Consider the following 26,154-nt stretch of genomic DNA (forward strand, 5'->3'; position numbering starts at 1 on the left):
AATTATTATTTATTGCACTCTTGCCATGGGCTACGCCCTGGGCCATTTTATGGACTGCCTCGTTTTATGCTTACCTCATTTTATGCTTACGATAACCTTATGAGGTAGGGACTTTTACCCCTGTTTTTCAGAGGAGGAAACTGTAGCTTAAACTATTAGGGTCATCTGCCTGAAATTCCACAGCCAGTAAATGACTGAGGGAGGATTTAAATCTGGTTCTTCCATATGGGACAATGCCTGGCATTCCTCAGGTGCTGATTAAGTGATTGTTTTGTCTCCTTTCTGCCTACCTGCTAACCCAAGCAGGTGTAGGGAAGAGGTGGTGTTCAGGGCCCCCAGCCCCTAGCCTTCCCTGGAGGGGCCACGGTACCGCAGTCATCACAGGTACCAACCTCACAGAATACTAATCACATGCACAGAAATCTTTGTTGACAAGGTTCTTTCACGTACCTTATCGTGGTCTATGGGAGCTGAGTGCCTCATACCTGAAGATGTTTCTGACCCCTTCCCAACCTTCAGCCTACTGAGAAAGAGATTGGGAAGCAGCCATACCAGGTGATAAGCCTCAGAGGGGCAAAGTCCCCCTCCCCATGACATGTATGGGTGCAGAGCTCCCATTCCTGTGGGAGGGAGCTGGGCATCTGGGTGGTGGTTGGGCTATTTGTTCAGGGGTTTTGTCCATCCCTGTGACAGCCGGTAGAGCAGAGCCTCTAGCTGAGATGGTACTGCCTTCCGGAAGGGGATCATGGATCGGATAACCTATAACCCCTCCTCCTGAAAGGACTTTAGTCTTTGGAGCTGTCAGAGGAGCTGAGTGAGATAAGAGCTCTGCCAGGCAAGCCTGAAGGAAGGAAGGGAACACTTACCAGCTGCCGCTGCCCAGTCAAGACACACATCATGGAGCCAAGGGCGGCCCAACTGCGGAGGAGAGAAGGGCTAGGAGGAGAGAAGGAAGACCGGCCCTCCAGAGAAGGGGAGCCCCACTTTGGGAATGCAGAATGCCCAGGTGGGGTTGCAGGTGGGGTGCACTGTCGAGAGGGGGTTCCTGCTGTCTACCTTCAATCCTTCCTGCTGTCCAGGGAGGCCAGTGAAGGCAGATCCCAGCCTCTGCTCCCTAACTAGACAGCTGGGGAAGGGAGGAGAAAAGAGCTATTCAGTACCTTGCCTTATCTTTCTGACTCTTTTACCCCCGATGGTGATTAGAGTAGCTTCCCGTTCCCTGGGTACCCTGTTTCCAGGAATGTCGTCAGGCTCCCCGCTTGCCAGTGACCTCCTCACCCCCTGCAAAAATAACTTCCCCTTCTGATTGCTCCCCCCGCCACCATGATACTAGATATTGACTAGTTGGGGGTGGGGAGGCTGCTGAGCACACAGAAAGCACTTCCTGGTCAGAGGATGCCTCTGGGTCTGCACCAGGCAGCAGAACCCTCACTCCTCCCCTTTGACCCCTTATCCTAGGAAACAATGAGACACATAGCGGCCCAGATTTGCTACAATGGACCCGACATATGCAGGTGAGGGAGGTCAGAGGTCAAAACGGACAGGTCCTGGAGTAGAGGGAGGGAGGGGGGAGGACTGGCTTAATGATAAAGACAGTTTGTTCTCGGGTTCAAACCCCTCAGGTCAGAGCTACGAGTTAAGATGGAGGGGTTTGAAACACAGGTCATCGGGACAGGTGCCAAAGGTCAGCCAGTGAACAGTCTTCTGTTAGTGGGGCTAGAGGTCAGGAGAGGGAAGGCTGGGGTCAGGAAGAAGAGAGTAGGATCAGAGATGACAAGGTGGTTGAGGTTCAGACCCAGAGTCTGAAAGTATCTTTCCTGGATCCTCACTGCTGCCCTGGGAAACCAGAAGGAGTTAAACTGGGGGTGGAGACGTCTGGGCAGGAGCCATGCTTGTTCATCTTTCCATCCCTAGCACTTAGCAATGTGCCTGGCATGGAGGGAGGCTCAGTCAATGCTTGGTGAGTGGGAGGATGGCTGACTGGATGGAGGGACCGCGGGCCCTGCCCTGCTTTGTCCTGTAGGCTGTGAAGACGCAGTTGCTGGAGCAAGCACAAGGTCAGCTGACAGAGCTGCTGGATCAGGCCATGTGCGAGGCTATTCAAACCTACCCGCCACAAGACAGACCAGTGCCCTCCATCCCTCCAGGTTCCTTGTGCAAGTAAGAGTCTGAGCAGCCAGGGGGCTGGGGAGGGGCTGCACAGCCCCCTCCATCGTAAGGATTATGAGCCACAGATGCTATCCCATGTGCCCTTTGCCAGCACTGATGTAACTCCAACTTCAGTCTTCCCTCTTCTCCCCTTATCGCCTCTGCCTTCCTGACCTCCACTGCTGGGCTTTGGTCTGCCCTGGCCCTCCCTGACCTTCCACCCGGTCCTGCCCGCTGGCCCTAACCCTGACCTTCCCCTACTACTGCCCTCGGCTCCCAAATATTGACGTCCCGCAAGGCCCTACCCTCTGCCTACTGCCTTCTTCCTTTGGGTCCTGGCCCAGAACAACTGTCTCAATTCAGGACCCGGGAGCCATCCCTGGGGAAACGGAAAGTTTTCATCAACCGCAAGTCCCTGCTTGAGTAAGTCGGGGGTGAGGACGGGATGAGAAGAAAAGAAAGAGCTTTGTCTGGGGAACCAGGGCGCCTCATTTGTCATCCTCAGGCTCTAGGTGGTTTGGGGGAGGACTTGGAGATGTTTTCTAAGGTTCTGTTTCTCTATTTGCCTTGGGTGTGATTGTGGAAGAAAGGCCACCAGGATGAGAATTGTCTGGGCTGGAAAGAGCTTTGGACAGAAGTCCTAGCCATATGGCAGCCCATAGCTGCAAGTTCCCAATCGCTAGGTCCCATCCCCACTTGTGTACAGTGCCTGAGCTAGTCTGCATGACCTTGAGGACTCTCCCACTGACATTCGGGCCCCTGTCCTTCCAGCGAGCTGATGGAGGTGAAGCATTTCCGCACCATCTACCACATGTTTGTCGCCGGCCTGTGTGTCTTCATCATCAGCACCCTGGCCATCGACTTCATTGATGAGGGCAGGTAGGCACCCCTCCCACTCGGGATAGGCCCACAGATAAGATCAGACCAGCTGGGTTCCCAGTGTTCCACTTGCCACCGGCCTGAGAGAGCACAGGCCCGTTGGATTATTAGACACACATCAGCATTGCTTTCCAACCACCTTCCCACCCAAAAAGTCCTCTTAGCACAGCCTTGGATAGCCTTTGGTCTGTTTTTCCAGAGCTAGCCCTCTGGGAACACTACTCCCCCACTCAAATTCTTCTCAATTGGACCCTTGTCCTGAGGCAGACATGCACGTATGTGCACACACAAGCATGGTTCCCACCCCACCGCTCTCACACAGTCCTTTCCAAGGAAGTGGTGTTCGGCTCAAGTAACCTCCAGTGAGCCCCTCCTAAGCCCCCCCTGGGGGGCAGAGAGATGAGGGGCCGACCCCAGCCCTCTCTGTGAGGCATTCCCAATCTTGTGGGGAAGACAAGATCTTGTGCACACAAGTGCCTTGGTGGGTTGCTTCCCCCAAAAAGCACCTCCCCACTCTGGGGATGAGCCTCAGGGAGCTGTAGACCCCTGGGGGTCTGGACTTGCATGACCCCACCTCACCCTACATATGGCTTAGGAAGCAGTAAAGGGAAGAGGACCAAGCATCTGCAGGTTCAGCAAAAGCACTTCCTTTTGGCAAACTTGTTGTTCATCCTTATAATTAAGGATCAAATCTCAGGAAAGGTTTCAAATATATGTAAGATGGCTCCTTCTCCATCACCCCCCTCCATCCCAGACCGCTCCCCAGGGGTAACATTTTTAATGGTTTTGAGAGCTTCCCTCCAGAGCATTTCGATGCATCCACTTCCAGATGTATATAAGAACCAAGGGAATGTATTTTATGGAGGTTTACATTAATAAGATACTTACTGTACCTATTGTTTCCTTTTCACTCCCTAATGACCCATATTAGCGATCTTTCCATGTTGGTCCATTGATTTTAATGACTGCAGAGTCTGGAAGTGCCAGCTTTTGTTCATTTAGTTCTTTACTAATGTACGTTTGGGTTGCTTCTAATTTTCTAATTTTTCACCATTACAAACCATACACTCTTTTTTGGCTGCACAGCGAGGCTTGCAGATCTTAGTTCCCCGACCCTAGGGATTGAACCCGGGCCACGGCAGTGAAAGCACCGAGTCCTAACCAATGGACCACCAGGGAATTCCCCAAACAGTATACTCTTTTTTTTAATTAATTAATTTATTTAGCTAATAATAAATTAGCTAAATTTATTTAGCTAATAATAAAATATTAATAAATTTATAATAAATTATAATAATTATTATAATTAATTAATTTAAAAAATTTTAATTAATTAGGCTGCATTTGATCTTAGTTGTGGCACACGGGCTCTCTAGTTGCCCTGCAGCACGTGGGATCTTAGTTCCCTGACCAGGGATCAAACCCACATCCCCTGCATTGGTAGGTGGATTCGTAACCACTGGACCACCAGGGAAGTCCCAAACCGTATATTCTTTTTTTTTTTTTTTTTTTTTTTTTTGCGGTACGCGGGCCTCTCACTGTTGTGGCCTCTCCCGTTGCGGAGCACAGGCTCCGGACGCGCAGGCTCGGCGGCCATGGCTCACGGGCCCAGCCGCTCCGCGGCATGTGGGATCTTCCTAGACTGGGGCACGAACCCGTGTCCCCTGCATCGGCAGGTGGACTCTCAACCACTGCGCCACAAGGGAAGCCCCTTTTTTTTAACAAAAAATAAATTTATTTATTTTATTTACTTATTTTTGGCTGCATTGGGTCTTCGTTGCTGTGCACGGGCTTTCTCTCGTTGAGGCAAGGGGAGACTACTCTTTGTTGCGATACGTGTGCTTCTCATTGCGGTGGCTTCTCTTGTTGTGGCTTGCAGGCTCTAGAGCGCAGGCTCAGTCGTTGTGGCGCACGGGCGCACGCGGCATGTGGGATCCTCCCAGACCAGGGATCGAACCCATGTCCTCTGCACTAGCAGGCAGATTCTTAAGCACTGTGCCACCAGGGAAGTCCCCAAGCCGTATACTCTTAACCTAAGCAAACAAAACACTCAACAACCTGCTTTCCATTAATTCAAGTCTACAGCTCCAGACACTCCAAAAGTACAAAACTAACAAAAATCAAAGTTAAACTCTAGGCACCTCATACCCTAACACCGGTGGCATGGGATGTACTGAATCCTTCTGCAATGCCACAGAGGGCTCTATAGGTTATTTGGAAGCAAAGCCATCCCATGATTGAGTCTCCTCGGGCAATGCCCTGTTGCTAGAAGTCCTGGGCGACAGAGGTGCCATCTTGAACAATTTCAGAGATGGGGAGCTCACAACCTTGGCAAGATGCCTCAGTTTATCTTCCAAGAGCTCTGACTGCAGAGGAAGCGGACAGGATGGGCCTCACACCTGTCTACTTTGTCACTCCCAGGCTGATGCTGGAGTTTGACCTACTGATCTTCAGCTTCGGACAGCTGCCCTTGGCGCTGGTAACGTGGGTCCCCATGTTCCTGTCCACTCTGCTGCTGCCCTACCAGGCTCTGCGGCTGTGGGCGAGGCCCCAGTCCAGAGCGGCCTGGACGCTGGGGTTGGGCCTGGGCTGCATGCTGCTGGCCGGCCACACAGCAGTGCTCAGCATCCTTCCAATCCATGTAGCAGTGGAGTATCAGCTCCCGCCAGCCTCCAGCTGTGTCCTAGTCTTTGAGCAGGTAGGTGATGGGCGGGACCAGTGGTGGGCGGGGCCCCTGGGAAGGAGGGCATTGGATACTGTATTGGTGGGGGTGGAGCTAGTTACCAGGGGCGGAGTCCTTTGCGAGGGATCTGAGCCAACCAGGAAATGTAAACGAACGAACGGACACTGCTATGCAAATATAATCGATTGGGTTGGCCAGCTGGAGTCTCTGCCCTTTCCGGTACCCCTTTACCCTCGATTCATCCCAGCAGCCGTCTGTGTTAGGCTATAAGACAGTCCAACAAAAAGATAAAGTATGGGCTTTGACCGTACAAAGTTTACAATCTGCCTGCCCCTCTCCCGTAAAAGAGACACAGAGAGGTTAAGTGATCTGCTCAAAGTCCCACAGCACCTTAACCTCTTTCCCATTCCATCTCAGGTCAGGCTCCTGATGAAAAGCTACTCCTTCCTGAGAGAGACTGTGCCTGGGACACTTCGGGCCAGAGGAGGTGAGGCCTTCAGCAGGCGCTGCTGTGAACTCAGTCCTCTTGGCTGGTTGCATGAAGCCAGCAGTTGCAGGATCCTCATAAAAGCTCCAACCTCCTAAGGCCGTCTGGCCCGCGGTTCACAGCTCCGGCCCCCAGGTGGGCTCTGTGGGCCTTAGTCATTCTCTTAGGTCCCACCTCTGATACCCCTCCCCTGCTGCCCACGACTCCCGGCTCATTCTTATTAAGACCCAGGGTGTGAGCGCCTTCCATTAGGTAGTCAGAACAGAAGGAGAGAGAAGTGGGTGGTGCAACTTGTGGGTGCCACATGAAGCTCTGGCCACAGCAGGTCCTGTGCCAGAAAATGGGGGTGCCTGGAATGGAAGCAAAAGGAGGGCGTTAAAGAGCAGGTTCAGCTCCTGCCCAGTTTCACCTCCCCCACTCCACCTCCAGATCCAATATCCAGCTCCTCACCCCCCCCACCTCTGTCCCATCCAGCTCTGTTCACCAGTCCCACTGCCCTTCCCCAGCATCCCACCCAGCTGTGTCTTCTCTCCCTTCCCTCTTCACTGACGGACCCCTCTTACTCCTCCCCAGGTGAGGGGATCCGGGCCCCCAGTTTCTCCAGCTACCTCTATTTCCTCTTCTGCCCCACACTCATCTACAGGGAGACTTACCCCAGGTAAGACCCTGCACCCCTTCCCCCAAATGCCCAGGCCCGTCAGGGATCTAGCCCGTCTACTCTCCTCTCCCTGAGGTCTTTCGCCTCATCCCAGACACTGGCCACTTTCTCAGGCAGCACCCCATAATAAAAATGGGAAGCAAGGAGCAGGTCTTTCACTCCTTCTCCATGCCCCAGCTCATGGTGACACAAGGGTGACTAACTGTCCTGGTTCGCCCAGGACTGCCCCAGTTTTAGCACTGAAATTCTTACATCCTGGGAAACCTCTCAGTCTGGGGCAAACTCCAGATGGTTGGTCACCTTAGTAGACACTCAAGCTAAAAATGCACTTGTCGTCTCTGTTATAGAAGGTCCAAAGTGTTCTAGACCCCCACCTCTCCAGGTAATCCTCCCAGGCCTGAGCAATTGAGGGGGCTGCGGAGAGAGGGCCCCAGGTGCTGGGCCCCGGCCCAGGCAGGAACAAGATAAAAGGATGAGAAACATATTATCCCCATTGCTGCTGCAGGACACCCAACGTCAGGTGGAATTATGTGGCCAAGAACTTTGCCCAGGTCAGAAGACGGGGTCAAAGGGTGGACTACCTATGACTCATGGTGGCTGAGGGGACATTTCTGGGAGTGAAGTAAGGGAGGCCTGGGGAAGAGGTCAGAGGGTGGCGCTAAGGAAAGAGGATGCAGTTGCTGGGCCACAGTCTGATTTCAGAAGGAGGGGCAGCGACCAGTGATTCCTTTCAAAGTTATGCGTCCTCCACCCCCTCCCCAGGCCCTGGGCTGCGTGCTCTATGCCTGTTTCATCCTGGGCCGCCTCTGTGTTCCTGTCTTTGCCAACATGAGCAGGGAGCCCTTCAGCACCCGTGCCCTGGTGCTCTCCATCATGCACGCCACCTTGCCAGGTATGCCCACCAGAGGCAGGGCTGCAGAAGGCTGCACCCTGGGGAAGACTTAGCAGGGAGCCCCTCCCTCCGCTCGCTCACTCTTAGTTTCAACACCTCTTCCCTCTGACTCTCCCTTATCTGCCCCCTCCTGTGGTTGCTCATCGTCAGGGTCTCACTTCAGATTGCCACCTACTCCCTACCTTTCAACCACTCTATGAACTCCCAACTGGCAGAGGTTTGGACATTCATCTCTGTATCCCCAACATCTGGCATGGGCTTCATGAGCAAATGGAATGAATGAATGAGTGCATGAATTAGTGAATGATTAACAAATGATTGGTGGGAGTTGGGGCCCTGGTTGCTGGGCGAGGGCTTCCTGGGGGAACCCCTGGAGCTTCGTGGGGGATCGGGGGTCCAGGCTGACTTGCAGCCCCTTGTCTCTACTTACCAGGCATTTTCATGCTGCTGCTCATCTTCTTTGCATTCCTTCACTGCTGGCTCAACGCCTTCGCAGAGATGCTACGATTTGGAGACAGAATGTTCTATCGGGTGGGGCCTGGACCTGGGCTACTTGGGAGCTGGATGCAGGGAGGGCTAGGGAAGGATGTGGGGAGGATGGTGGCTATGTTGGCTGTCACCTAGTTACCGAACCAGGTTCATTTGACCAATTCGCAGTAAGCCAAACACTGAGACGCCAAGATTTACAGCGGACAGAGGGTTTATTCACAAGGCAGACAAGTGAGGAGAAGGGAGAACAACCTCAGATTCGCCTCCCCAAAGGCCAGGGGCTTGAGATATTTATGGGATAAAGAAGCAAGATGATCTTAGGTGTGGGGAAAAGTGATTGGAGGTAGGGAAAAGGTGAGGTAATCGGTGTTCTGCACAGGTGTATCTGAGTTACACGCTTCTTCATGGGATGCATGTTAAAAAATGGAGGCAGGGCTTCCCTGGTGGCGCAGTGGTTGGGGGTCCGCCTGCCGATGTAGGGGACACGGGTTCGTGCCCCGGTCCGGGAAGATCTCACATGCCGTGGAGCGGCTGGGTCTGTGAGCCATGGCCGCTGAGCCTGCGCGTCCGGAGCCTGTGCTCTGCAACGGGAGAGGCCACAACAGTGAGAGGCCCATGTACCGCAAAAAAAAAAAAAAAAAAGAGAAGAAAAAAAAATGGAGGCAATTAGCATGATCTGAGGGTGGAGTTTTTGGCCCTCTGATGTCAAAAGGTCTTTCATCCGACACCTGTGCAAGCCCAGTTTTAGGGTCAGTGGTCCCAACCAGTCTTAGCCCGCTTGAACTAGACAAGAGCTAACTCCAAGTTTCTGGAAAACTTATGCCCCCTGTTACTATAGTGACCCATACATCAGAGGTGTTATCTATACGGGGCAGTTAAGGAGTCAAAAAAAAAAAAAAATTTAAGGCTTAGTCAGTGAAGGCAGGTTACAAGCAGAAGGGTTTTTTAACAAGCTGTTCCCTTACCTGCTGTTCTGTAAGACGAGCTCAAGAATTTCCATTAGTCACCAGTTTCTCTTAACCCTGTGGGGCACAATTTCAACATCAGCTGTGCTGCCAATCTTCCACAGTGAGAAATGTGCTCCTCTGGGTACGGTTGTATTGTCACCCCTCTACCCCCTGACCAGCCAGGGCTAACTGCTCTTATGGGGATGCTAATTTGGAATCTTCTTCTCCTGAAAGGGAGAGTAGGAGGGAGGGCAAGGACCCCAGGTGCTGAAGAGGGAGTTGAGAGGTTGCTTGCTGTCTCTGTCCTGCTGGGAGCCAGCCCTTGTGGAGAACACTGGGACAGGGGGCAGGAAGCAGGGGAGAGAAGCTGGGGCCTGGGCAGAGACAGGGCCCTGAAGCTCACCTCCTCTCCCCCCCTGAACACCCCCCAGGACTGGTGGAACTCGACGTCCTTCTCCAACTACTACCGCACTTGGAACGTGGTGGTCCATGACTGGCTGTACAGCTATGTATATCAGGATGGGCTGTGGGTATGGGCTCTGCACACCCCGTCAGCTCCCAAAGTTAATGGAACCTCTCTGGGATATCCTCTCCTTCCCTTTCGCTGCACCATTCATCTTTTCCAGACCTAAGGGCCCCTTTGACTTTCACCTGCCCCCATTCTACCCAACCCAATGGGCAGAAATTCCTTCTTATGATCTAACTTCCTTCCTTCCTTGTCCTCAACTACACCTCCTCCACAGGGCATTTCTCCCCTCCTTAGCCTTCTAAGGAACATGCATATAGCAATTTTCAGTTACCAAGAATTTTCACATACTACATAATCTGCCCTGTAACCCTGAGAAGTGTTATTATATCCCCTTTTGAAAGTTGCATCTAAGGCCCGATGGACTAATAAAATGCTCTTAAATAGGACATGTCAGCCCTTCTGATCGCAAATCCCATATTCTTTCCACTGTACTACACAACCTCTGGCTTCCTTAAGGAGGGGGCTCTTTGTGGAGGGGGCTTAGGGAGACTCACTCCACCCTCCTACCCCCGGCTCCTGCCAGCTCCTTGGTGGCCGGGCCCGAGGGGCAGCCATGCTGGGCGTGTTCCTGGTCTCTGCGGTGGTCCACGAGTACATCTTCTGCTTCGTCCTGGGATTCTTCTACCCTGTCATGCTGTTGCTCTTCCTTTTCATTGGAGGTGAGCTTGGCCTCTTTATGCCCCTGGAGAGGGAGACAGCCAGAGGGAAGGGACCTGGAGTCCCACTCCTGGAGATTCCAGACTGATGGGAGAGGCCACGTACCCAAGACAGAAGGGGGAAATGTGTGTGCCTTCTGGGGGAAGGCATCAGAGTTGTGTGTGAGAGTTGGTGGAGGGGGGGCAGGACGGACGGACTTGGGAGCAGGGAGGGAGGCAGCAAAGGGATATCCTGGGGGATGTGGGAAAAGACCTCTGGCTGGAGAGGAGCATCTGAGCAGGGCACACATACAGGGAGAAAACTGGTGGGAGGTTGGGAGGTTTAGTAAGAGATCCAGGATACTGAAGTGTAGACTGAGGAATCCTCGTTTTACATGAGCCACTTGAGACCTCCGTGAGCTTTTGGAGCTGGGTTCAAGATCTTCCTCAATGGTGCCTTCCTGTTCCAACTCTTCCCCGTGCCCTGAGATAGGAAGGCAGCCAGGAAGATTAGATACAGGTATCTGGAGCTGAGGTGACAACATTTCCTCCTGCATCAGGGCCACTGAACTTCATGATGCATGACCGGCACACGGGCCCAGCGTGGAACGTGCTCATGTGGACCATGCTGTTTCTGGGCCAGGGCATCCAGGTCAGCCTGTACTGCCAGGAGTGGTATGCACGGCGCCACTGCCCCCTGCCCCAGGTAAGGGACCATGACCCTCGCTCAGCTCCCCACCCAGGAGGACCTGCCTCCACTTCCCAAGAGCCAGCCCCCTCTTGTTGCCCAGTTCCACAGCCACGGTCAGGGGCCAGGGCCCGGTTTGGGGGTGAAGGACGGGCTCCCATGTTTTAGATGCACAGGGTGGGCACTGGGAGGGACCTTATTCACAACTCACCTTTCTCTGGCACAGACAACCTTCTGGGGGCTGCTGACACCTCGATCTTGGTCCTGCCATACATAGAAGTCAGGGCACACTCACTGCCCAGATGACACCGCCAAGTTCTCTGCCTGCAAAGCCTGGGACCCGGGCTCCTCTCTGAATTCCCAGACCTAGCTCTGAGTCAAGGGGGCCTGCCATGCCTGACCCCACCAGAGAACTCCAAGGACTGAGATCTGTGGACCTGTGGACAGGTGAGCACAGACTCAGAATGGTGGTAGCTCTTGAGCCCCCAGCCCCGTGGGTTGGGCAAAAGGCCCCCTCTCACTCCATGGCTGTTCAGACTGGGGGAGACACGAAGGGCCTTACAGATTTGGTGAAGGTGGGGTGACTTAAAGCAACTCGGGCCGTCAAGGTCTGAGAGGTGTTTGTTTCTTTCTTTGTGCTCTTTACAATACAATAATAAACTCTTTGTATCGCTTTTTATTCATTCGTTTATTCATTCATTCATCATTTGTTGAAGACCCACTTAAAAAAACCTCTTAATTGAAGTATTGTTGATTTACAGTGTTGTGTTAATTTCTGCTGTACAGCAAAGTGATTTCATTATACATATATATGCATTCTTATTTATATTCTTTTCCATTATGGTTTATCCCAGGACAGTGAATATAGTTCCCTGTGCTATACAGTAGCACCTTGTTGTTTATCCATTCTATATGTAATAGTTTGCATCTACTAACCCCAAACTCCCAGTCCATCCCTCCCCCACCCCCACTCCCCCTTGGCAACCACAAGTCTCTTCTCTATGTGAAGACCCACTTTTGACAGGCAAGACTGAAGACAGGCCAAGTCTGCAGAGGCAAGACTTTGTGATGGGAGGGGCTGAGGCTCTTAGGTGACATTCTCCCTTACCTATTCTATGCCACCCCATCTCCCCAAAACTCAGCCTCATCCCCTCTTCCACCTCTACTCCTTCAGATCACATTTCCCCAACCCTTGAATCCTCTGCTCCTGGCGACCTCCAGCACATCCTGAAAGGGCACATGGCTGGGCCTCCTTTCCTTCAGAGGACCCAGGAGAGGAACCTCCTGTACAGACCTTAGCCAAATCTTTTAACTTCGTGAGCCTCAGCTTCCACAGCTATAAAATGGACATTTAGGCAGTTCCCTGGTGGTCTAGCCGTTAGGGTTCAGCGCTTTCACTGCTGTGCTCCAGGTTCAGTCCCTAGTAGGGGAACTGAGATGCCGCAAGCCACGCGCGTTGCGGCCAAAAACAAAAAAAGGACACTTAGGTGCTTTGTGACCACCTAGAGGGGTGGGATAGGGAGGGTGGGAGGGAGACGCAAGAGGGAGGAGATATGGGAACATATGTATATGTATAACTGATTCACTTTGTTATACAGCAGAAACTAACACACCATTGTAAAGCAATTATACTCCAATAAAGATGTTAAAAAAAAAAAAAGGACATTTAAGTTAGAAGTGTCTTGACTATATGGGGACATAGTGTTCCCTCATGCCCCTTTCCAGTCTACTCCTCAGCCAAAGGCAGCTACTTTCTGATTTCTACCCTCACATATTAGTTCTGCTTCTTTTACAACTTCACATGAATAGAGCTCTACAGTAGGTACTCCTGTAGGGAGGTAGTCTTGCTTTGCTGAATATAGTCCTTAAGATTATTCCATGTTCTGAATGTATCAATTGTTTGTACTTTCTTCCTGCTCAGCAGTATTCTATTTATGAATATATCACAATTGGTTTATCCATTTACCTCTTGATGGACATTTGAATTGGGGTTGCTATGAATAAGGCTGCTCTGAAGATTCATATAGAAATCATTTTGTGGGTAAATTTTTTCATTTCTTTTGGGTAAATGCCAAGAAGCAGAATAGCTGGATCATAGAGGTGATACACGCTTGACTTTATAAAAAGGTGCAAAACTTTTTCCCAATGTGGTTATAGCGTTTTACATTGCCACCAGCAGTGTATGAGAACTCTAGCTGGGCACCGGACTACTCACCAATGTTTGATTTTGCTAGTCCATTTTTATTTTGGCCATCCTAGTGGAGTGTAATTATATAATTTACATTTCTTTGATAATCAATGGCATTGAACATTCTTCCATGTGTTTATTGACCGCTCGTGTATCTTCCTTTATGAACAATCTATTTAAGTCTTTTGCCCATTTAATTCTTTAATTTTTAAAATCTTATTTGATTTATTTATTTTTGGCTACATTGGGTCTTCATTGCTGTGCGCGGGCTTTCTCTCATTGTGGCGAGTGGGGGTACTCTTCGTTGCAGTGCACGGGCTTCTCATTGCAGTTGCTTCTCTTGTTGCGGAGCACGGGCTCTAGGCAGGCGGGCTTCAGTAGTTGTGGCTCTCAGGCTCTAGAGCACAGGCTCAGTAATTGTGGCACAGGGGCTTAGCTGCTCCAAGGCATGTGGGATCTTCCCGGACCAGGGCTCGAACCCGTGTCCCTGCATTGGCAGGCAGATTCTTAACCACTGCACCACCAGGGAAGCCCAATTGCCATAGACATTTATTTTTATTTTATTTTTATTTTTTGGCTGTGTTAGGTCTTGTTGCTGCGTGTGGGCTTTCTCTAGTTGCGGCGAGTGGAGGCTTCTCTTTGCTGTGGTGCACAGGCTTCTCACTGCGGTGGCTTCTCTTGTTGTGGAGCACAGGCTCTAGGCACGCGGGCTTCAGTCATCGTGGCACGTGGGCTCAGTAGCTGTGGCTCGCGGGCTCTAGAGCTCAGGCTAAGTAGTTGTGGCGCACGGGCTTAGTTGCTCCGCAGCATATGGGATCTTCCCGGACCAGGGCTCGAACCCGTGTCCCTGCATTGGCAGGCGGATTCTTAACCACTGCACCACCAGGGAAGCCCAATTGCCATAGACATTTATTTTTATTTTATTTTTATTTTTTGGCTGTGTTAGGTCTTGTTGCTGCGTGTGGGCTTTCTCTAGTTGCGGCGAGTGGAGGCTTCTCTTTGCTGTGGTGCACAGGCTTCTCACTGCGGTGGCTTCTCTTGTTGTGGAGCACAGGCTCTAGGCACGCGGGCTTCAGTCATCGTGGCACGTGGGCTCAGTAGCTGTGGCTCGCGGGCTCTAGAGCTCAGGCTAAGTAGTTGTGGCGCACGGGCTTAGCTGCTCTGCAGCATGTGGGATCTTCCCGGACCAGGGCTCGAACCCGTGTCCCCTGCATTGGCAGGTGGATTCTCAACCACTGCGCCACCAGGGAAGCCCCACCATAAACATTTAACAGTATAATATTTTGCCAGGTTTGTTGCTTACTGCTTTCTCTTTCTCCTTTTCATCTTCCTCTATCTTGATTTCTCTGTTCTCTAACCAAAATTTTCTTCAGTAGTTTCCTCAGGTGAGATATGGGATTGATATACTCTCTGAATCCTTTATATCTCCATATATCTTTCTTTTGTGCTAACAAGTGAATGCTTCCTCAGCTGGGTATGAGATTCCGGGATAGCCATCCTTTTCTCTCAGTATTCCTACTGTTAACTTCCAGTGTTGCCGATGAAAAGTCCTGTGTCAATCTGATTCTTTTCGCTTTGTAAATAACTTGCTTTTTCTGTCTACACACTTGAAAATATCTTTCTTTAATCTTGGAATTCAGGAGTTCCATGCTTAGATGTATGTCTTCTCTTTTTGTATCTTCCTATGCCCTTTCAGTCTGCAAGCTCAGAACTTTCTTCAGGTCGGCAAAATATTCTACTTTTAAAGTATTGTCTCTCCTCCATTTATGCCTTTTCTTTCTTTTGGAACTAAAATATTTGAATGTTAGGATTACTGGTCTCTTCTCCAAATCTCGTATTTTCCTCATTATTTCCATCTCTTCGTATTATTTGCTCTGTGCTTTGAAATATTTCTCCACTTCTTCTTCCAAGCCACTAATTTGAGTCCCGCCAGTGACCAGACTTCTTTCTTTCAGTAAATAGGCTGATTTTTTTTGTTGTCAAAAATAATGTTTTTTTGGTTCCAGAAAGTATTTTTGGGCTACACTACTAGAATCTCTTTAGCTGCTCCTGATATGTTCTTAAGTTGTCACGTACCTCTTCAGTGGTTCCTATGCTGTCCCCAAGGCAGGAACACCAGCTATAATGACCTCATCCCTGTAGGGCCAAGGCCCTCTGAGTCATGTTCTTCCAGTATCCCTACAGTCCTGACCTCTGCTCAGGGGCTCTCCAGAGCTGGTCTCCAGGCTCCTGTGTGGTGAAAATGAGGAAGCTCCTCACCTGTCTCCACACCAGGCCTTCCCCATACTAATGCCAAGTCCAAGCCTTCACTTGTATACCCTGATGCCACCTGTCCCAGCAGCAATATGGCTAAAAAGAAGCACATGTTTGGAGATGGAAGTAAAAAAATCCCCTTAGAACAGTGGTTCTCAAATTTGAGGATGCATTAGAATCATCTCCAGGGCTTGTGAATATGGATGGTTGAACCCCACCCCAGGAGCTTCTGATTCATGAGGTCTGGGGTACTGCCTGAGAATTTGCTTTACTAACCAGTTCCCAGAGAATGCTGTTACTGCTGATCCAAGAACGACGCTTTGGGGCTTCCCTGGTGGCGCAGTGGTTGAGAGTCCGCCTGCCGATGCAGGGGACGCGGGTTCGTGCCCCTGTACGGGAAAATCCCACATGCCGCGGAGCGGCTGGGCCCGTGAACCATGGCCGCTGGGCCTGCGCGTCCGGAGCCTGTGCTCCGCAACGAGAGAGGCCGCAACAGTGAGAGGCCCGCGTACCGCAAAAAAAAAAAAAAAAAAAAAAGAACCACGCTTTGAGAACCACTGCGCTAGAATACATCAAACCAAGCCCTCCTCCTTCATCTTCTTCAAAATTTTACCTTTTTTCTCCGGTAAGGAAATTAATCCAATAGCAGGGAGATACCTTCTCCTTATTTTATATTGGGTTCTTCAATTTGTCCATGATATGGAGGCTTGTACACATCCAGACCCCCTCCTCCACCAAAGCTCTCACGGGCCCTTCAAGACCCTGACTCCCAGTCTGAGAAGGGTGCCCAGGTAAGGATGCCTTGAAGCTGGGCTGAAGTGGAATAGAAGTGTCAGGGGAAAGGAGTCCTGAGCCTATGCAAAGGAGGACCCCTTTCCCCTGGCGGCACCCTTGCTTTACCCTTGTACCCAGAGGGCAGCATCGGAGCTGCCCGGCACTCCCTCCACGACCCCCTGGGGTCAGTGGGGACTCGGGGTGGAAGCGCCTGGAGTGGGGATGAACGTGGGAGGCAATGAGGGCTCTCTGGCCACCCTCCTGCCCAGTGGGGCTCTGCTCCCGGGCTAGGAACCCCGTCTTCCTGTCTGGGGTCTCCTCACCCTGCCCCACCTGTGTCCCCAAACTCTGTGCCCACTCCCTTGCTTCAATCACACTCTCTTTACCCCTTTGATTCTGTCCTGTGTTTTCTCCAAATTTCCCTGCCTGTCCAGGACCCCCCATATAACACCCACTCCACTCTTCTGTGGTCCCCTAATTTGTGCTGGCCCAGTGGTCTATGAGCTCCATCACACCTTCACATCAGAGGCCAGTCTCTCTCACCATCTCAAACACTTAGTCCTTTTGATGAGTTCTGGGCACCACCCTGTCCTTTTCCCTATCAAATTTCTCCCATTGGCATCCAGATACGCTCCTCTACTACAATCATCTCTTCACCCCACATTCTCATCAAGCTGTCTCACTTCTCAGCTTTCTGTCATAGCCAAACTTCTGGGAAGAGTTGTCTGAGCTCACTCTTGCTGGCCTCTCACACCCATGGGTCTCCATATTTTAGTACGGGTTGCTTACTCCAGTTCCCGTCCCTTACTGCCATTTCCTCTGCACCATACGTATCCGCTCTAATACATGACAAACCTATACGTATTCTTGAAAAATACGGTGTTGTATTGCACCTTTTAAATTTATATAAAGTAATTCCAAAAATGCCATAATTCTTATCCCATTTCATCCATCGTTTTAAAAGATGTACAAGGGTGTTACAGGTAAAGTTAGTTAATTTCTGCTGATAGTTCATTCCATCATATGTATGCACCACATTTTATATATGTCTTTTTTTTAATATAGTCATCTTTTATTTATTTATTTATTTTTATATTTATTTTTGGCTGTGTTGGGTCCTCGTTTCTGTGCGAGGGCTTTCTCTAGTTGCGGCAAGCGGGAGCCACTCTTCATCGCGGTGTGCGGGCCTCTTCACTATCGCGGCCTCTCTCGTTGCGGAGCACAAGCTCCAGACGTGCAGGCTCAGTAGTTGTGGCTCACGAGCCCAGCTGCTCCGCGGCATGTGGGATCTTCCCAGACCAGGGCTCGAACCCGTGTCCCCTGCATTAGCAGGCAGACTCTCAACCACTGCGCCACCAGGGAAGCCCCTATGTATGTCTTTTGGACATTTAGTAGTGGATATTTAGCATGGGCTTGAGGAAACAGGGGTTCTCTGTGGGATTTCCTAGGAACTTGTTCTTAAGACCTATTTAATTTCACTAAGAACAGCCAGGTGTTCTCAGAATAGCTAGACTTAGAGCCATTTACATGCTCACCATCAGTACATGAAGTTTCCTACATTTTAAGAACAGAAGGTATCTAACTTAACTTTGCATATAAATAGTCAGTTGTTCCACCACCATTTGTTGAAAAAACTGTACTTTCTCCACTGAATTGCCTTTGCAACTTGGTTGAAAACCAATTCATCATATATGTATGGATCTATTTATGGACTCTCATTTCTTTTCCATTGATCTATAATTATGCTAATACCACACTGTCTGTTTGGTTTTTTTTAAAGGAAGTGGGAAGGAGAAAGGATTATTTATTTATTTATTTATTTTTGGCTGCATTGGGTCTTCGTTGTCGTGTGCGGGCTTTCTCTGGTTGCGGTGCGCGGGCTTCTCATTGCGGTGGCTTCTCTTGTTGCGGAGCACAGGCTCTAGACGCGGGGGCTTCAGTAGTTGTGGCACACGCGCTCAGTAGTTGTGGTGCATGGGCTTAGTTGCTCCGAGGCATGTGGGATCTTCCCGGACCAGGGATCGAACCCGTGTCCCTGCATTGGCAGGCAGATTCTTAACCACTGTGCCATAAGGGAAGTCCCACTCTGTCTTGATTACTGCTTGTTATTAAGTCTTGAAATCAGGTAGTATAAGTCCTATTTTTTCTTTTTCAAAGTTGTGTTTGGCTATTCTAGATCACTTGCGTTTCCACATGAATTTTAGAATCAACGGTTAATTTCTACAAAAATCATACTGGGATTTTGATTGTGATTACATTGACTTTCTAGCTCAGTTTGGGGAGAACTGACATCTCAGCAATACTGTGTCTTTCAATCCATAAACACGGTATACCTCTCCATTTAAGTCTCGTTTAATTTCTCTTAGCAATGTTTCTAGTTTTCAGTGTATAGAATTTGCACATCATTCATCAGAGTTGGCCCTAAACATTTCATTTTTTGATGATATTGTAAATGATATTGTCTTTTAATTTCAACTTCCAATAGTTTGTTGCTAGTATATAGAAATACAATTGTTTTCTGCATTTTATATCGTGTCTTATAACCTTGCTAAACTAGTTCTAGTAACATTTTTGTAGCTTCATCAGAATGTTCTAAACAGATGATTGTATCACCTGCAAATAAAGACAATTTTACTTTTTCCTTTGCAATCATTACGTCTTTTATTTATTTTTCTTGCCTTATTGCCTGGGTAGAACCTCTAGTACAACTTTAAATAGAATGAGTGAGTGTGGACATCTTTGCCTTGTTCCTGATTTAGAGGGAAAGATGTGTATAGATACATATATATATATATATATGAGCTATTTTATCAGCTTTATTCAAATATAATTCACATACCATTCAATGTATCCACATTAAAAGGGTACAAGTTAATAGTTTTAGTACATTCACAGATCTGTGCTACCATCTCCAGAATTCATTAATTTTAGTACATTTTCACCACTGTCTCAAAAAATCCTGTACCCATTCCCCCAATCCCTCCAGCTTTGGGCAGCTGTTTCTAAAGTGTTACAACCCCACCAGAAGTGTATGAGGTTCCAATTTCTCCATACCCTCACCAACACTTGCTATTTCTCTTTTTAATTATAGCCATTTTATTGGGTATGAAGTGGTATCTTGTTGTGGTTTTTATTTGCATTTCCCTGATAATAATGATGTTGAGCATTTTGTCAGTTGCTTATTGGCCATTTATATATCTTCTCTGGAGAAATGTCTATTCAGATCCCTTGCCCCTTTTTTAACTGGGTTATTTGTCTTTTATTGCTGAGTTGTAAGAGTTCTTCATCTACTCTAGATATAAGTCCCTTATCAGAGCTGTGACAAAGCGAGAGAGAGGCATGGACATGTATACACTACCAAACGTAAGGTAGATAGCTAGTGGGAAGCAGCCACATAGCACAGGGAGATCAGCTCAGTGCTTTGTGACCGCCTGGAGGGGTGGGATAGGGAGGGTGGGAGGGAGGGAGATGCAAGAGGGAAGAGATATGGGAACATATGTATATATATAACTGATTCATTTTGTTGTAAAGCAGAAACTAGCACACCATTGTAAAGCAATTATACTCCAATAAAGATATTTAAAAAAAAGAGTCCCTTATCAGATATACGATTTGCAAATATCTTCTTCCATTCTTTGGTTTTCTTTTCACCTTGATGCACAAACTTTGAAGCACAAAAGTTTTAAATTTTGATGAGATTCAATTTATCTATTCTTTTCTTTGGTTGTTTGTGCTTTGGTGTCATTTGTAAGAAGTATTTGCCTGACCCAACCTCACAAAGATTTACTCCTCTATTTTGTTCCAAGAGTTTTATAGCTTTAGCTCTTACATTTAGTTCCATGATCTATTATGAGTTAATTTTTGTGTATAATGTGACAAAGGGTTTCGACTTTGCATGAGGCTATCCAGTTGTCCTAGCATCGTTTGTTGAAAAGACTATTCTTTCCTCTAATGAATTGTCTTGGCATCCTTGTTGAAAAGCAATTAAGTGGAAATGTGAGCGTTTACTTCTGGATTCTCAGTCTATTCCGTTGACCTGCATGTGTATCCTGTAAACCACATTGTCTTGATTACTATAGCTTTGTAGTAGTCAAAGCTTCCATTGTAATCAAAGTTCCATTCAGGACACGGTACTGTCTCATTGATGTGTGACAGTATGTGGCAGAAGGGAATAGCACCACAACACCTCCAGTTGACAGTAAAAACATTTAAACCTCTGAGCCAACTTTAAAATGTATGTGATTATAAGTAAAAACTAAAAATACCATGCTACAAACTAAGGAAATGTGCAAGCTCATTATACTGGCACCAGATAATTTGCTAAAAATGAACTTCAGGAATTTTTCAAAACTAGGCCATCAGACTACTGGATTCCTCTAACATGTGGAAACTGGATCTCAAGAACCAAAAAAGTATCAGTCTAGAAAAGAAAGAACAGAATTTTTGCATTTGGGGTATAAAATTAAGAGATGCTGGCTTGTACAAACAAAAGATATTCCTCATTAGAATAAAATACATCTTCTGCTTAAGAGACAGACACTTTTGTGGCCTTGTCAAGAACCTGAGCTTTGCCCAGCCTCAGCTGCCTTATTTGTAAAATACGGCTTTAAAAAAATCTACCTAAAGGCCAAGGTTGTACAGATGAGTACCTGTTCTGGCCTTTTAATTGCAAGACCAAAAATTCTATGAAACTTGGAATGCTAATGCTAAACCAGGGTCTGCAAGAGCATTGCCATCTTCATACAATACCCAATCTGCAAGCATCCCAACTCTGTACCTCACCCCCCACCTACCATCCTAGTTTATCAACCCATTCTCTCTGCTGCCCCTGTGCTAGCTCTCAGGGGAGCCGCATTTCCCCCTTTAGAACTCTGGCTTTTTGTTTCCCTTAGCACAGTTATGATGGGTTAGGAGATCCAAAAGGATGTTAGTTTAAATTTTTTAATTACATGAATAGGGACTTCCCTGGTGGCACAGTGGTTAAGAATCCACCTGCCAATGCAAGGGACACGGGTTCGAGCCCTGGTCCAGGAAGATCCCACATGCCGTGGAGCAACTACGCCCGTGCACCACAACTACTGAGCCTGCACTCTAGAGCCCGCGAGCCACAACTACTGAGCCGACGTGCCACAACTACTGAAGCCCGCAGTCTTAGAGCCTGTGCTCCACAACGAGAGAAGCCACCACAATGAGAAGCCTGTGCACTGCAACGAAGAGTAGCCCCCCTCGCTGCAACTAGAGAAAAGCCCGCGCGCAGCACCAAAGACCCGACCCAGCCAAAAATAAATAAATAAATAAATAAATAAAGTACATGAATATATCCAGTACCTATGAACATACCTGGTGCCTAGATTGTGGTTTCTAAATGCCATTCTCCACTAAAAGGAATCAGGGCTCCTTGCTGATTGCAAGAGTGGGCAAAGAAGGGACAAGATTTTTGCTGTGCCAGGAAAAAAGGCAGTGTTTTAAAAAAAAGTCATGTTTAAAGGACATGGGAGCCAGATTAAAGCAGCTCTCTATGGTCAAAACTGGGACAATCTGAGCATTAAAAATAAGTAAGGTTAGAAATGGATTATAAGTTACTTAATAAAACAAGGGTCTGGGACTTCCCCGGTGGTCCAGTGGTTAAGACTCCGCGCTCCCAGTGCAGGGGGCCTGGGTTGGATCCCTGGTTGGGGAACTAAGATCCCACATACCGCAACTAAGCCCGTGCGCCGCAACTAGAGAAGCCCGCGCACTCCAATGAAGACCCACCGCAGCCAGAAAAGAAGGGTCCATATTGAAAAATATATATGAATAAATGAATGAGGGGAAAGGAGGGCTCTTCTTTATAGTCAAATGCCAAATTATAAAAGTGGAGGGAATGTTGGAGTTAGAAAACCACCATTTGGCAATCGTTATGATAAAAGTTGGTTTGGCGAGCATCGTGAATGGATACTAAGTCTAGATGGGGAAAATAGGAAGAGGAACAGAGTATCTGCAAAATCTCAAAATGTCTCCTTACAGATTATTACCTGCAAAGGGCACAATAATAACCATGCCTTGGAGAAACCAGACACCACCTCGACCACTTCTGACTTTGATCAAAGTTACATCACCAGTAAGGAACAGATGGCCATTGTGGCCGTTGTGATGTGCTTCTCTGAAAAGGATACACGTGACAAGTCATATTGCAGCTTAGAATGCTAACCTGAATCCAGTCGTGAGGAAGCCTCAGGAAAAAACAAACTGATGACCATTCTATAATATAACTGGCTTGTATTCTTTTAAAATGTCAATGTTAATGATAAAGAAAGGCTGAGGAACTATTTTAGAGTAAAGAAGACAAGAAGACATGACAACTAAATGCAATACATGATCCTGGACTGGGATCTTGTACTGGAAGGGGAAAATGCCATAAAGAGCATTGTTGGGACAATGAACAACTTTGGAATATAGACTTTATCTATCTACCTATCAATTTATTTATTTATTTAGGCTGTGTCGGGTCTTAGTTGCGGCATGAGGGCTCTTTGTTGTGGCACGGGCTTCTCTCTAGTTGTGGCATGTGGATTTTCTCTCTCTAGTTGTGGCGTGCAGGCTCCAGAGGGTGTGGGCTCTGTAGTTTGCGGCATGCAGGCCCTCTCGTTGAGGCGTGGGAGCTCAGTAGCTGTGGCGCACGGGCTGCCCCACGGCATGTGGGATCTTAGTTCCCCGACCAGGGATCGAACCCGCGTTCCCTGCATTGGAAGGCAGATTCATTACCACTGGACCACCAGGGAAGTCTCTGGAATATGGACTTTAGATGAAAGTATGGTGTCACTGTTAAATTTCCTGAATTTGATCATCATATCATGGTTAAAATAATATTCTTGTCCTTGGGAAATATGCACTAGAGTATTAAGAAATAAAGAGGCATATTGTTTATATCCGACTCTCAAATAGTTCTGAAAAAAATAAGTTATAGTACATACATAATGATAAAGAAAATTTGTCAAAATGTGAAAATTGATAAATTCAGGTAAAGAGTATATAGAAGTTCTTGCAACTTTTCTGTAAGTTTCAAATTATTTCAAAATAAAAAGATTTTTAAAAGGTATATAAAGAGGAGAAATAGCCAGCTTAGGACCTAGGGCGCATAAGAACAGTTCCAGGTGTCCAAATTCTGACTTTACTGTTGTTTGCACCCTTTCAACCACTCTCCTAAAAAGACTCTTACCCCAACCTTGCCATACCCAAGGTGCCCCACCCGGCTTTTAGCTTCCCAGCCCTTGGCCTACCACCCTGTGAAGTCACCATTTTCCTTCCCCTGTCATGGGGAGGCTAGCCTCTTGAATACTTTGACCCCTTTAAACAAAAGAAAAAACCCACTCAAACATTGTAATTCACCCAGGTGTTCCCAACGAACTTGCTTCCTGTTTGATGGTAATACGATTTCTCCAGGCCAAGGGCAAGATGGGTGACCGAACCTGTGAATGCCTTCATTCTTCCCACAAGCAACAGATCCACAGCATACGGTTAATAAAATGGCCCTGATACCCACACACTATGAATTATGTACGCCTGTCAACAGAAGCCGACTAGACCCATGGTTAAGAGCCAGAGGAAGATGGTCTGAATTTGGCTTTGACTCACCACTTAAAAGTTGTGTGACTGGGCTTCCCTAGTGGCGCAGTGGTTGAGAGTCCACCTGCCGATATGGGGGACATGGGTTTGTGCCCCGGTCCGGGAAGATCCCACATGCCGCAGAGCGGCTGGGCCCGTGAGCCATGGCCGCCGAGCCTGCGCGTCCGGAGCCTGTGCTCCGCAACGGGAGAGGCCACAACAGTGAGAGGCCCGCGCACCGAGAAAAAAAAAAAAAAAAAAAAAGCTGTGTGACTGAGAGCAAGTCAACTAGTACCTGGAGCTCATTAACCATTCACTTAACATTACCCACCTTGTAAGTACAAGACTCCACTTTGGGAAGCAATGATACAAAATCTCTGCTCCCAGAGCTTACATTCTAGCTGAGTGAAACCAGGGCAAGCAGGTGCAGGGGAAGTAAGTAAGTAAATAAATAAATAAATAAACAAATTATAGTGTATGCCAGATGTTTATACATGCCATGGAGAAAAACAAGGCAGATGTAACAACAGAGGGTGAAAATGTAATTTTAGATCAACAATTCAAGGAAGGCTTCAATAAGTCAGTGACATCTGAACAAAAATCTAAAGGCAATGAGGGAGCGAATCACGTAGATGGGTGAACACTCAGGCCAAAGGGGCAGCAGGTGCAAAGGGCCTGGAGCAGGGACAGGCCTCAGTTGAGGGATGATTGCTTTAGTCTTAGGTGGGCTCTTGGAAGGCAAGACAAGGAATTACGCACAGCAGGAGCTCAGTATATGTTGATGGGAGAGAAAAAGGAAGAGAGAGACTACCATACTATATCCAGAGATTTTGAGATTGAATTTTGGGAATGGAGGAAAAGAAGAATCCGTTTCATAAAGCTGGAGAAAAATAGGTGATTCACTGATTTTACGTCCTGTCTTTCTAGCCTTCTCTCTTTTTTTTTTAAAAATTTATTTAGTTTTGGCTGCGTTGGGTTTTCATTGCTGCGCGCAGGCTTTGTCTAGTTGCGGCAAGTGGGGGCTACTCTTCGTTGTGGTGCACGGGCTTCTCATTGTGGTGGTTTCTCTTGTTGTGGAGCATGGGATCTAGGTGTGTGGGATTCAGTAGTTGTGGTGCGTGGGCTCAGTAGTTGTGACGCATGGGCTTAGCTGCTCCATGGCATGTGGGATCTTCCCCAACCAGGGATCAAACCCGTGTTTCCTGCATTGGCAGGCGGATTCTTAACCACTGTGCCACCAGGGAAGTCCTCTAGCTTTCTCTTAAACATACTTCAGAGATGGAGATGATTCAAGGAATTTGAAGATTTCATTTTTGTTTTGTTTTCTGGCTTTGCTTTGAGCTGAAAAATAAGGACTTTTTTAGTTTGCTTTTAGTATGTTTAAGACATTTTTCAGATAAATAGAACTCTTTAAGATTAGGGCTTGGAGCTCAAATTATTAGTACTCTTTTTTTTTTTTTTTTTTTTTTGGTACGTGGGCCTCTCACTGTTGTGGCCTCTCCCATTGCAGAGCACAGGCTCTGGACGCGCAGGCTCAGCGGCCATGGCTCACGGGCCCAGCCTCTCCATGGCATGTGGGATCTTCCCGGACCGGGGCACGAACCCGTGTCCCCTGCATCAGCAGGCGGACTCTCAACCACTGAGCCACCAGGGAAGCCCAAATTATTAGTACTCTTAAAACAAATTTATTATTTGGAAGAAATTAGATACCATTTATTGCAAGAATAACAAGTTTACAGGGAAATTATTAGTAATTTATGAATAGAAAATCTTTTTTCCCCCAAATGGTCAAGAGAATTGGGTTTGAGATTTGGATGTTCTTTTGCTATGGTTTGTATGGTCTGTATTTGCTTCTTCAAATAACTTTGGATGACTCTTACATGACCACGTTATTGTTTTCATAAATGGTATTTTTAGGAATTGGAAATAACAGAAAGTTCTGGTAGACTTGCCACTTGTCCTAAATAACTTGTGTAGCTAAATGCCTCTTTCCCAAAAAGTGACTGAAAAGCAACATCAGACCAGGATTTTAAGTGTTAAATGGATGTTTTTATGTAAGACAGTAGCAATAACAGAAGACATAACAGTTGTTGGTTCCGTTGCTGGGCTTTTTTTTTTTCAACTTGGTTTCTGTTGTTTAAATTACAGAAGGAACATTCTTACTTTTTTGGTGTGTGTGAAGATTTTTCAAGAGTGATAAGTGGACAAGGTTCTCGTCTCAAGATACAAGTGCCCATTTTGTTTTCAGTGTCATTAAAGTATAATTAACTTTTTAAAATTAATTAATTAATTAATTTGGCTGCATCAGGTCTCAGTTGCG

The 26,154-nt window shown here is 47.8% G+C and overlaps 1 protein-coding gene across 2 annotated transcripts; it reads left to right on the forward strand.

Moving 5' to 3' along the window:
• Positions 1 to 809: 809 nt before the first annotated feature.
• On the forward strand, positions 810 to 11,703 carry SOAT2 (sterol O-acyltransferase 2). Of its 2 annotated transcripts, none has more exons than XM_082850586.1 (15): positions 810 to 1,018; positions 1,459 to 1,514; positions 2,024 to 2,160; positions 2,512 to 2,571; positions 2,920 to 3,027; positions 5,449 to 5,725; positions 6,128 to 6,197; positions 6,771 to 6,855; positions 7,361 to 7,406; positions 7,618 to 7,747; positions 8,181 to 8,278; positions 9,615 to 9,713; positions 10,236 to 10,371; positions 10,908 to 11,053; positions 11,262 to 11,703. In XM_082850586.1, exons 1-15 carry the CDS (start codon positions 898 to 900, stop codon positions 11,310 to 11,312), a joined length of 1,620 nt encoding a protein of 539 aa, XP_082706712.1. In that variant the 5' UTR covers positions 810 to 897; the 3' UTR covers positions 11,313 to 11,703. The 2 variants fall into 2 exon arrangements, with proteins under 2 accessions (XP_082706712.1, XP_082706713.1); XM_082850587.1 differs by having other exon boundaries at positions 810 to 1,006.
• The last annotated feature ends 14,451 nt before the right edge of the window (positions 11,704 to 26,154 follow it).

The sequence above is a fragment of the Leucopleurus acutus genome (genome assembly GCF_964270905.1).
Source record: "Leucopleurus acutus genome assembly, chromosome: 11".
Taxonomy (NCBI): domain Eukaryota; kingdom Metazoa; phylum Chordata; class Mammalia; order Artiodactyla; family Delphinidae; genus Leucopleurus; species Leucopleurus acutus.